Below are 12050 nucleotides of genomic sequence, written 5' to 3'. Positions count from 1 at the left end.
TTGGCCATGTTAGTCTACCACCTTTCTGATGCTCTGTACCTCTCTTTCATCCCCCCCACCCAAATAAAAATATACCTGTGTCCTTTGTCCCATTACTATGAGGACCATACTCTCCAAGACTAAGCAGAAAAACGAATTCTACCTCATATCGTGATGGTGTCTTATTTGAGCAAAAACTGTCAATGTTTTCATGCAAAGTCCCTAATCATATGTGACCTAGGCATTGAGCCCTTCAGATATGGCCAGCCCAGTTCTGTAGCATCCCGTAGGTAGGTATAAATAGTGCCCTCCAAAGACACAGATAATTAGCTGTTTAACTGTGGCCTGGACCACTCTTCTGTCTATCTAGTCACCATGAGCCAGAGCTTTCCTACAATGTGAGCAGTGGAAAGCATCTCCCTCGCAGTGAGACTTGGTCTGTCCACCAGCATCCAGGCACTAAGCCAGCTTCATGAAGGGTAGAAGAAGAAGGCATCATGGCCAGTCCTAGAAGAAGCATCCCAGTGGGGGAGCATGGGAATGATGTGTCTAACTGTGAACAGTGAGGAGGACAGGAACCCTGGAAGGACACTGAGGAAGCACAAATTCTAACCAAATGGGGGCAGCTAGGTGGTGCAGTGGATAAAGCACTGGCCCAGGATTCAGAAGTACCTGAGTTCAATTCTGGCCTCAGACACTTGACACTTACTAGCTTTGTGACCCTGGGCAAGTCACTTAACCCCCATTGCCCTGCAAAGAAAATTCTAACCAAATGGTATTATTGAATAGTTGAGCAGAGGGGGACACACAGAGCATCCTGCGCTGGCACTGGCCATAAAAGACAGCTTATACATGGCAACTTGTACCTTGGGAGAGGTGGTATCTCAGGGAGAACACTGTACCAGGAGACTAGCAGACCAGCCATGGGGCTCCTTGGTCTTACCACTAAATAGATGGGTTATTTTAGTCATTTCGCTGAAAACTATGTCTCAGTTTCCTCAGTGATAAAATTGGGGAAATAATGTCAGCTCTACTTAGCTCATGAAGATATTGGAAGGAATTAATTAAGATAACAGAGGATCTCCTGGCTTATAGTATAATACTAATAATCATGAGAAGCAGCATGGAATAGGGGATAGAGAGCCAGGAATACTTGAATTCAACCTCTAACACACCCTAGCTGTGATACACTCATCAGGTTGCTAAACCTCCTGGTACTCTAGGGGAATCTTTTGGTGGTAATCAGGGTTAAGTGACTTGCACAGAGTCACACAGCTAGTAAATGTCTGAGGTGAGATTTGAACTCAGGTCCTCCTGAATCCAGGGCTAGTGCTCTATCCACTGCACTGCCACCTACTTGTCCCCTGCCTGCATTGGTAAGGGGAGTTTCCTCATGTAAAATTCCCTACATTAGTGAAATCACAGGTCTGATCTTTGTCCCTACTAATAATCCTTGAATTTTTGAGCAGGAAGAAAACTTAGATGTTATTGAATCCAACCTTCTGCAGCATCCCTAACAAATAATAATCCAGTCTCTTCACAAAGAGTGGCAAGGAGCTCACTATTGCAAGAGGCAAACGATTCCCTTGTTGGACAGCTTAAATTATTAGAAAGTTCTTGGTAGCTAGCCAAAATCTGCTTCCCTATAACTCCTAACCAATGCTACTAGCTTTGCTACTGGCTTTGCTCCACCAGTACAAGTCCGATCCCTAGTTTTGTTTTGTTTTTAACATAACAGCTCTTCAGATATCTGATAACAGTCATCAGATTCCCCAATTCCCTGTCTTCCCCCTACATACACACACACACCACTCCAGAATCTCCTCTGGTCTAAACATCCCTTGTTGAAAATCTATCATTATCCTGGTCACCCTGCTGTGGACACTCTCCAGAATTTGTCCACATCCTCCCTACAACATGTAGCCTAGAGCCAAAGAAAATAATCCTGATGTGGGCTTCCTGGGCAGTGTTAAGTGGCTTGGTGGGGCAGACCAAAGAGACCAAAGGAGATGAAAGGGAACAGAAGGAGGGTTCTCAGCTTGTTTTCCATAGAATCTGCCCCCTCCCTGACCCCTGGCCCATTTTCAAGCACAGAAGCTTGGTTTTCATTTTCCTCCCTGCCCCCAAATGCCCAAGGGGGCCATATTTTGATTTAATGACCATCAGAATGTTTCTTTGGAAATCTGAGCTGATGGGGGTCAGGAGCTAGGCATGAGCATATTTGTGGATTGTTATTATATAGTAACATCACCAGCCAGATGCTCTGTGTGTGTGTGTACGCGTGCACACGTGTGGGGGGGTGTGTGTGCATGCGTGCACGTATGTGTCTTTGTGACAGCGTCTATCTTTCCTTTCCCCCTCCCCCGCAACCCCAGCAACCATATAGCCCAAGGTTTAGCTCACTGCAAGCCTCCTAAAGGTGCTAAGTCCCAGAAGACACATAGTACCTACTAGAATTTCAGATACACTCCTCTCTATTTTTCTAAACATAACCCCCATCACCCCCATCACCACCACTGCCTTGGGCAGGGAGAGGGTTATGTCTAGAGTTCCTAGGTGGTATTACTTTTATTTCCTCACTAACATTTGAGGCCAGTTGTTGTCCTGAGCATAAAGGAAGAATAACTCTTCAAAATGATGCTCATAAACCCAAGACACCATTTTCATTGTCAAAACCCTCACTGAGGTAAAAGCACAGATTGTGCTGCAGTGAGGGAAGGCATCAATATGGCGCCCAAGTCTCTTAGGTCATGTGTGTATCTACACACCCCAGAGCTTAGGCCTTGGAAGGGATACAGCTAGGGATTGGACCTGTGAGTAAACTCCTTCCATCAATGCAAGTTGGCCCCTTCTCTGCAACTTCTAGTCTCAGAGAATTCCCCAGTGTTGTTACACAGCCAATGTTTCAGAGATCAAACTTGAACCCAAGATTTTCTCATTTCCAGGTCAGCTCTCTAGCTACTATCCCGTACCAGTTTGGGTACTATTTCGTTGCTTGGAGAGCTAGATGGACAATAAAGGTACAAGGCATGATGGGGACGGAAGAAAGTGAATATCATCCCTATTCAAGGACTTATTTCTAAGCCTTTTCCTTATACTGCAATGACCAGTTAATTTTTCTCAAGGATTCCTCTTTCACTCAGCACTTACTGACCATGATAGAGGATGTCTCAATGGTACTTTCATAGTGATGGTCCCCAGCAGCCATGTGAATAATAGAGAACTATAGGCTCATCATGGGTAACCTCTATAGGGAGGATGGGTCCAAGAACCCAGGTCAATGAGCCAAGCATCCAGGCCTAGCAGGGTATATCTTACCTTCTTGCCCCTCTGGTTAAATGCAAAATAATGAAAAAAAATTGTGCCTTGTTCACTCAAAGAACTGAGCCATCATAGCCTGGTAACAAGATTCTCTCTGCCTCCCAGAGCTATTAGCCTTTGAAAGATGTGGTCCCGGAAGCTTAGTCACCTTCCATTCATATCACTTCATTCATATCCTGTGTCTTTGTGCTTTCATGATAGCACTGTGTCCTTCCTTTACCCAGCTGCCTCCGGAGAAAACAAATCTCTGAGTGTCTCTGAGACCAATTTTAGGGCCTTTCTGAAATAGGGCTTTTGGCAATGGCCTGCCTTGCAGAGGTGTTGGGATGGACCATGAATAAATGATGGCAGAGTACTTTGCCAACTTCAACGTCTATATGAATGTTTAATGATGACTGCGCCTCTCCCAACATCAAGTACATGGCTAAGTGAACACCCTTTGCAGTCTCATAGGAAGCAGCCCTGCCAGCCCCAAAGTACTGGGACGTTCTGGTCATGAATATTCAGCTGTGCATTATGCCATACCTCTCTTTCCTGAACCTCCCCTTGTTGTTTGTTTATGCATCCTGCCTTCCAAAAGACTCTTGCTCTTGGGGTAAGGTCTTCCAAATGTGTTTTATCTACGACGTGGAAATTATCCGAGTCATGTACAATACCCACTGGTTTATTATGCTGTCTAGCTGTCTTAAATGTGTATTTTGAACGCCAAGAAAAATAGCCATAAAAACAAAGAGAACTGTCCAATGGCTGATGTTGGACTTGGCGACCCCAATCTCTTCTTACTGGCAACTGTTTTCCCTGCAGGAATGCAAGCCCAAAATGTGGAGGAGCGTAATTATACAGAAAGGCAATGCTCTCCTCATCCAGGAAGTCCAAGAAGAAGATGGAGGAAATTATACTTGCGAACTTAAATATGATGGAAAACTTATCCGGCGCACAACAGAACTCAAAGTTACAGGTAGGAAGAGTCTTCCACCAAATTACAGCAAAAGAGATCTTTGGGAACGTTTGGTCTGGGAAGGAAGGATCAACCTTGCTACCGAGTGGAAATATTAACTGTGATTCAGATTGGGGGTGTGGGGACCAATTTTTAATTGGGGAGCGCTAGCTAAGCGGCTCGCCACAATATTGGGGCAAGGAAGGAGACCAGCAGCCTCCCTCAAAACAGAACAAGATTTATTTTAACAAGAACGAGCTTAAAAAAACACAAACAGGATCAGTAGGATCAAGGGAAAGGAAATAAAATGGGGAAAGGAAATTATAATACCTGAAAAAATACCACCGCCCAGAAATCAGCTGAAAATATGCAGCAGAATGCCTGTTGCTCTCCACCTTCCACCTAGAATGCCCAATTCTCCTCCCCCAAACCTAGAAACACCCCACACAGCCCCAGCCAATGGGATGGCCACTCTGACCGTCACATGACTGCCCTCACTAGGCTTCCAATCATTATAATTTTGCCAGGCCCATGTAGGCTTCGGGGAGTGGTGATGACGTGAGGTGCCAGTGCCCTGGCAACAGCTACAACCAGTGGGTGGAGCATCGTGCGGTTTGCGAAGCCCCAGGCCAGTGCGCAGCCGTGGCATAAAAACCTCAAATAACAATTAATTCTTTACAGGGGGAAACTCAGTTACTACATTGCCCCAAAGAAAGATAGAGTAAAGAATGTGAACTATTAATATGGAGCACAAAAAAAACATCTGCTCTGTTGATGATTCTCTTAGCATTTGGGGGGGGGGTGTTGTTGCTCTTATCATATTTTTGGCAATTCAAGTTACCTCCTCAATAATATCCCTGGTCCTTGCTGATTATCTAAATATCTGTGGTAGAATTCAGAGAAGTTCCTCCATAAGACAGATACTCAAATTGAGGTAGAGCCAAATGCTAGACAGTGTTGGCTATGTGCAGCCCATCCATAAAATGAGCCCTTAAAAGTATGTGCAGTGGGTCTTGAGTAAATGCCATCTCTCCCTTTTGCTGCCAAAGAAATGTGAACTCATTCTTCACTGTGACAGTGCAGGCCTTATACATAGATGTATGTGTGTTGTGTCCCAAATCTTAACCACGGCTGTTGGCCATAGTAACCAGCATCACATTCATATACTCTGAGGGTCCTTTCCCAGTTCGCATTCACAGTGCTGAGTTGGGTCCCTGAAGTGAGGCTGGCTACATCTCTTCCTCGGTATTCTAGGGGTATGGCTGTTGAATTGCGGTGTCTCTCTAATGTTATCGGCTCTCACCACCATTCTGGTGGGTTTTCTCCAACATCAATCACATGTTACATTTGGTACCCTAGTATCTCTTAGCCAATTGACATCAATTAGTTTTTGCAAAGGTAGTTTTAATAAGAAGATGTCATAAAAACCAAAGGACAAATTGTTCCCCCAATTCCCTATACTAACTCAATCCCTGGGGAGAGTGGGTTCAAAATGAAAGCACTTACTACAAAGCATTTGTCCCATGAAGTTCACTTTCTAATTTAGCATAGCTAATGGACAGAGGCCTTCCCTCAATCGTAGGACCCAGCATCTTGGTTTTGGGTTCAACTCACTGCTGACGTAGGTCTTGATTCCCCATCAGGGCTATGCAGGTGGACCAGGCTTGACTGGCCTCAAACTCTGCTCTGGACTTCAGCTCTTGACCTCTCGTGACTCTATCTTTTTAAATTTTTTTTAAAATTTTTTAAATTTATTTTTTTTTTGGTGAGGCAATTGGGGTTAAGTGACTTGCCCAAGGTCACACAGCTAGTAAGTGTTAAGTGTCTGATGCCAGATTTGAACTCAGATACTCCCGAATCCAGGGCCGGTGCTCTATCCACTGCGCCATCTAACTGCCCGACTCTATCTTTTTTGAGGCTCACAAGGTTACATCCTGGTCTGTTCTATTTCCAACATTCCTTCACATAGGGCAGGAAAGACAGAGATGTAAGCATTGTCAGGACCATTGTTCTTATGGTTTCAGGGAGAAGAGTCCATTGGCACTCATTCTACTTCCGCACTGGCAGGCTTCTGGCATTCCTTGCTTCCTTACTTAAATAAATGCAGCCAGGCAGGAAAGAGACTTAAATTGCCCCCCTGGGGGGTCTTTTATATGCCTTCTCAATTCCAGCCCAGAAGCCAATCCAAGAGGCCCTTTCTTCACAGAGTAAGCAGAGGAAACAGTCATTGAATACCTGCACATGCTCTCAAGTCTACCTGAAGATTACATCATGCGGAGTTCATAAGGGCTAGGTGCTCACTGAATAATTCTCTGTTATACCAGTACATTTGTGAATTGATTGTCTGTGGTAGGTGTTTTATGTTCAATGTCCATGTAAGGAATTTAGCAGTTTCATAATAACCAGCTAGTCCTGATATTAGCCACTTTCTTTGGCTAGCATAAGAAAGAGATATTTTGCTACATTGTTTTGATTCCAAGCTGATTTGAACTCCCATTGATGAGTCTTCCTAACTCCAGGCCCAGCATTCAATCTTCTGCAGCACCACCTAGCTGCCCTAGATCTCCCTTGCCAACATTCATTCATTGCAGAATGCTTTTTAAGGGAATTCCAAACCACATTTTTCTTAGATGCAAATGATCATACTAAAGTCCACTAATATCTTTTTTTAAGGATAGTTTTGTTTTGTTTTTGTTTTGTTTTGTTTTAGTGAGGCAGTTGGGGTTAAATGACTTGCCCAGGGTCACACAGCTAGTAAGTGTTATGTGTCTGAGGCCGGCTTTGAACTCAGGTACTCCTGACTCCAGGGCCAGTGCTCTATCTACTGCGCCACCTAGCTGCCCCAGAGTCCACTAATATCTTACAGATCAATCCTTTTGCTTCTTAAAGGAGATTTCATAGAGAGCCTTCTCAGAAACTTTAAATTTATGCCTGTTAACATAAATACATATCATTCCTCTTAATATTGACATATGACTATCTTACTGGGATGAAAAAAATCTGCTTTTTGATTAAATTCTGTTTTTGCTCAACGTGAATCAAATGTCTCATTCATGCTAGCCAATTGGATATAGATGATTACCCGTTGTCACTGGGTGCCATGAGCCATTCCATAGTATTCCATTGCTTGGGCCAAACTTCATCAAGTGCTTGCATTGCATTTCCTTTTGAGAGTCATTTCTTTCAGTTGGTAATGTAGGATTTGACCTGAATACTGAGTTGGACCTAAATAAATTCAATAGAAAGCATTGATTACACTCCTCTCTAACTAGAGGTACACTGACAACTGATTTATCTCATTAGTTTCCCATTTAGATGCTAGGAAAGCAATGTTAGTTCAACTTATTTCTTACATAGTCTAGAGTAGGTTCGGTATGTGATTTTAATTCACTTGTCCTTCCATTGAGCGATGTTTTCTGCTTGTCTGAGCTGGTTAGCTTGGTTGATTAGAGGGTGTTGATAATGAAGTTAGTGTCATGGATTTGATTCCCCACATGAACCTGTTAGCTTTACACAGTGAAAATAACGTTTCATGGCCAGAGACTACACTGAACAGGAGCCATCCATCTTGTGTGTGCATATAAATGATGACAAAGGGAACCAAGAGAGAAAGTGGAAAGACTCACTGTAAATTCGTCCAAACTACTGGAGATGCGGTTCATAGTACATGTTCTGGCCTCAGCGATTTAAAGAGTTCAAATTTCAGTTAGGTCTCAATTAGCACCAATAATGAATCCCATAAAACGACTGTGTTATTTAGATCTGCATCGCACGTTTCAATTGGGCTGGAAACATTTGACATATTTTATGTAATTATAGCTTTGATAAATGTGAATTTAAAAACATGACCCCCTCATAGAATTTATTATTTGCACTAATTGGGATCTGTTTATACTTTATTTTTAAATGGTTTAGCTTCTCCCCCCCCCAGTGATAAGCAATAAACAAGAGGTTGAGATCTGAAAATATGTTTTTGTAAATTGGTAACAATATGTTAGATGGTACCTTATGTGCTCAACTTTATGAACATGTGTGCCCATAGCAATAATAACAGGATAGATACACTTAATAGAGCCTATTATATTTTGAGTTGATCCTTTATGGGATATGGATGAACAAGAATCACTCTGGTGGAGAAGTGGATGGACTGAAATCTGCATTGAGGGAAGGAGTCTCCATGCCAATGAGATCAAGTATCCAAAAGAAGGATTAAAAAGTGGTCCATTATGTAAAGAGAAGTTAACTGCATATAGTCTTTCCTTTTGCATTTCTGACTATTAAAATTGAAATAAAGATTGAAGAACCAGATGACTGATGGCCTTGAATGCCAAAGTCTTTGGATTTATATTTTAGGCTATGGGGTGACTTTGACGTTGTTGGTGCAGAGGTATCACATGATGAAAGGGATAGAGATTGAATCTATGGTTTCACTCATAAAGTGAATTCCCAAGTGAGGTAACTTCCTGGGAATCATTGGGAGATAACTCCATCTACTAGTGCAAGTGGGCCCATTATTTGTAATTTATAGCTCTAGAAAACTGCCTAGCCCACCATGAGGTTAAGTAATTTTTTCAGGGTAACACACTCAGTACATATTTGAATCAGGACTTGGACCCTGGTCTTCCTGGCTTTGAGAGAATACTTAATAAGTGCATACTATGTGCCTGGCACTGTGCTGAGTACATTACATATGTTATTTCATTTGATACTCACAGCAACCCTAGGATATAGGTGCTGTTATTACCCCCATTTAACAGATTAGGAGATTGAAGCTGAAAAATGTTATGTGACTTGTCTAGGGTCACATAGCTATAAAGTGTCTAGGGTGGGATTTGAACTTAGAGCTTCCTGACTCTAAGTCCAGAGCTCTATTGTACTACTTTGGTACAAAGCCAAAGTGGACATCACTCACAGTTCACCATTTTAATCCGTGAAAAGGATTCTTCTTCTAAAATCCACGAATTGATCTTTATAATATTCCTGCATTATGGGCTTTCCTTATAAATCCTTGCAAGCCAGCTGCCCTCTCTCAGGCTAAATTTCCTTATTTGTAAAATGAGGATAATAATGGGAAAGAACCTGCCTCTCAGGGTTGTTGTGCAAATGAGATCAGATATAAGTGCTTTGGAAACTTAAAAGTGCTATGTAAATGTGCGATATAATTATAATGCCCTGCTGCTACTTCCAGAAGTTTACTGCTACTGATTAGCCCTCCGATGGTGCATTCGAGAATTCTACCAGAAATGGAAGTCCAATTCACCTTTCTTTATTTTGCAGATAGCATTTTCTTCCCTTTGGTGGGAAATAAGGAGAATATTCATTCATCTTTCTCTAGTTCTGCAACACCACTCCCATTCTCCACAAGCTTTTGACTCAACTGTCAGATATGTTTGTTCTTTCATGCCTCTGGAATGAAGTTCCTCTGGGCCTGATGACTTGATGACACAGTTTGTTATGTGCTACTATCACTTCTGTTATCTTGGGTGCCCACTCCTCGTGTGCCATTTTTTTTCTATCCTTTCCAGTCTAAATATCAACTTCTTGGTAGAGAAAATAGAATAATGAGCATTGAGTAGGCCTGCCTTCCTGTGATTTTGTTTTTAGTTCTATTATCCCATCTACCCTGAGCAGAAGTCTAATCCCTTTTATCCTTTTTTAGTCAATAAAAGAAGAAGAAAGTCTTCAGCTTTCCTCTCTGGCCTCAGTTCATTGAGCACTATTGACCCTTTTCTTAAATCTGATCATGCTATGCTTCCTTTTATGTTCACCTTCTGTTACCCTTCCCTCCATATTATACATAGAGAGATAAATAAATAGATGGACAGAACATTGGTTACATTCCCGAGGGACTGATGAGTACTAGAGATACAAATACAAGGAGAAAAGATAGTTCTCACCATCAAGGAACTTACCTTCTAATGGAGTAACACATAAAAAGGGGCTGGGGGAGGCTTCCCTGGTCACATGAACAACAAGATGGAGGAATAGAAATTTTTTTCTTTCTCATTCTCTCTTTTATTTTTTGGTGAGGCAATTGGGGTTAAGTGACTTGCCCAGGGTTACACAGCTAGTAAGTATTAAGTGTCTGAGGCCAGATTTGAACTCAGGTCCTTCTGAATCCAGGACTGATGCTTTATCCACTGTGCCACCTAGCTGCCCCTAGAAATTTTTTCTTATCACCAAGACACCCCTCAAAAAAGAGGCAGGAAGAGTGAATAAATGGAACAGGCAAGGTCAGCAACAGCAACAGAGTGACAGTCGAGATGCCAGTAAGAAACTTCTTTCAAAATGTTATACAAAGGGGGCACCTAGGTGGCGCAGTGGATAAAGCACCAACCCTGGATTCAGGAGGACCTGAGTTCAGATCCGGCCTTAGACACTTGATGTTTACTAGCTGTGTGACCCTAGACAAGTCACTTAATCCACATTGCCCCACAAAAAAATGTATACAAGGATACCAGTGAAGGCGGAAATCGAGGGGAGGTAACAGTGAAGAGGAGTGCTTAAGGAATTATGAATAGAACCTGAAAAATCCTATCTATAGGTGAATCAATATTTTAAAAAAATTTGGTGGGACTATGGTAGAGTAAATGAAGGTGGGAGGAAGCAAAAGGAGAATATACCAAGAGTTAAATCAATGTCTAACAGTGAGGGAAAGGTGACCCTTGTGGTATCAGAAAGTGAAGAGCCTACAGGGAGGTAGATTAAAAAGACAGAGCAGAATTGAAAAGTGCAGGGATGTGTGGGAGGAAGGTGGCCTTGCTTTAGTCGTAGGAGGGTGTTCCACTGATGAATGCTCCTATGCGTCCTGAAAGGAACAACAAACTAATATCAGTAATAAACTTAAACACTCCAAATGTTTTAGCATGCAAACTCATAAAGCAAACATCTGAGCCATGAGAAGACATAAATAGGAACACAATAGTGACAGGAGATTTGAATATCCATGTCTTATTTTTAGATAAGTTTAACAGAAAGGTAAACAAAAACAAAAATATTGAACTGAACACATTGCTAGCAAAAGTAGTTTGGGGGGTTGTGAAGATTACTTGTGGCATTTTCTAAATGGAACAGCAAAAGAATATGTATTTTCCTCAGCACTACATGGAACTACTTTTTTGTGAGGCGATTGGGGTTAACTGACTTGTCCAGGGTCACAGATGGGGGTTAAGTGACTTGCCAAGGGTCACACAGCTAGTAAGTGTCAAGTGTCTGAGGCCGGATTTGAACTCAGGTACTCACTCCTGAATCCATGGCAGGTGCTTTATCTACTGTGCTATCTAGCTGCCCCCTTAAATAGATGTTTTTTAATGAAATTTTAAAAGGTCCCTCTATGCTTATACTTTGTAAGGTTTTTAGGATAAAAGTGTTAAATTTTGTCAAAGAGTTTTTTTCTACATTTATTAAGATGGTCACATGGTTTGGGATGTTTTCGTTTTTAATATGACTAATTATGGTGACTGTTTTCCTAAGGTTGAACCATACTTGTATCACTGGTAGAAATCCCACTTAGTCATGTGAAAAATTTCTTAGATAAATCTCTGTCATCTAAAACGATATTAAGTAAGTAAGTGTTAAGTGTCTGAGGTTGGATTTGAACTCAGGTCCTCCTGACTCCAGGGCCAGTGCTCTATCCACTGCGCCACTTAGCTGCCCCCACTACCTGGAACTTTCACAAAAACCGACCATGTATAAGGTCACAGACATATTACAACCAAATGTAAAAAGGCAGTAGTACATCCTTTATAGATTATAACTCAATTAAAAATAGTAATTTGTCCACAGATCACAAACAAAACATACAGACTCAACT

At 42.0% G+C, this 12050-nt stretch overlaps 1 protein-coding gene across 1 annotated transcript in view; it reads left to right on the top strand.

The window, feature by feature from the left end:
- Positions 1–12050, top strand: part of IL1RAPL2 (interleukin 1 receptor accessory protein like 2) — a 953666-nt gene that overhangs the window by 544283 nt on the left and 397333 nt on the right. The window contains exon 5 of the mRNA XM_043974249.1: positions 4105–4258. Coding sequence (XP_043830184.1) covers positions 4105–4258 — 154 coding nt within the window. The remainder of the gene's footprint in view (positions 1–4104; positions 4259–12050) is intronic.

Source organism: Dromiciops gliroides, chromosome X, assembly GCF_019393635.1.
Source record: "Dromiciops gliroides isolate mDroGli1 chromosome X, mDroGli1.pri, whole genome shotgun sequence".
Classification (NCBI taxonomy): Eukaryota; Metazoa; Chordata; class Mammalia; order Microbiotheria; family Microbiotheriidae; genus Dromiciops; species Dromiciops gliroides.
Note: the sequence above shows the minus strand (reverse complement) of the source record. Positions and strands in the feature narration are given on the sequence as shown.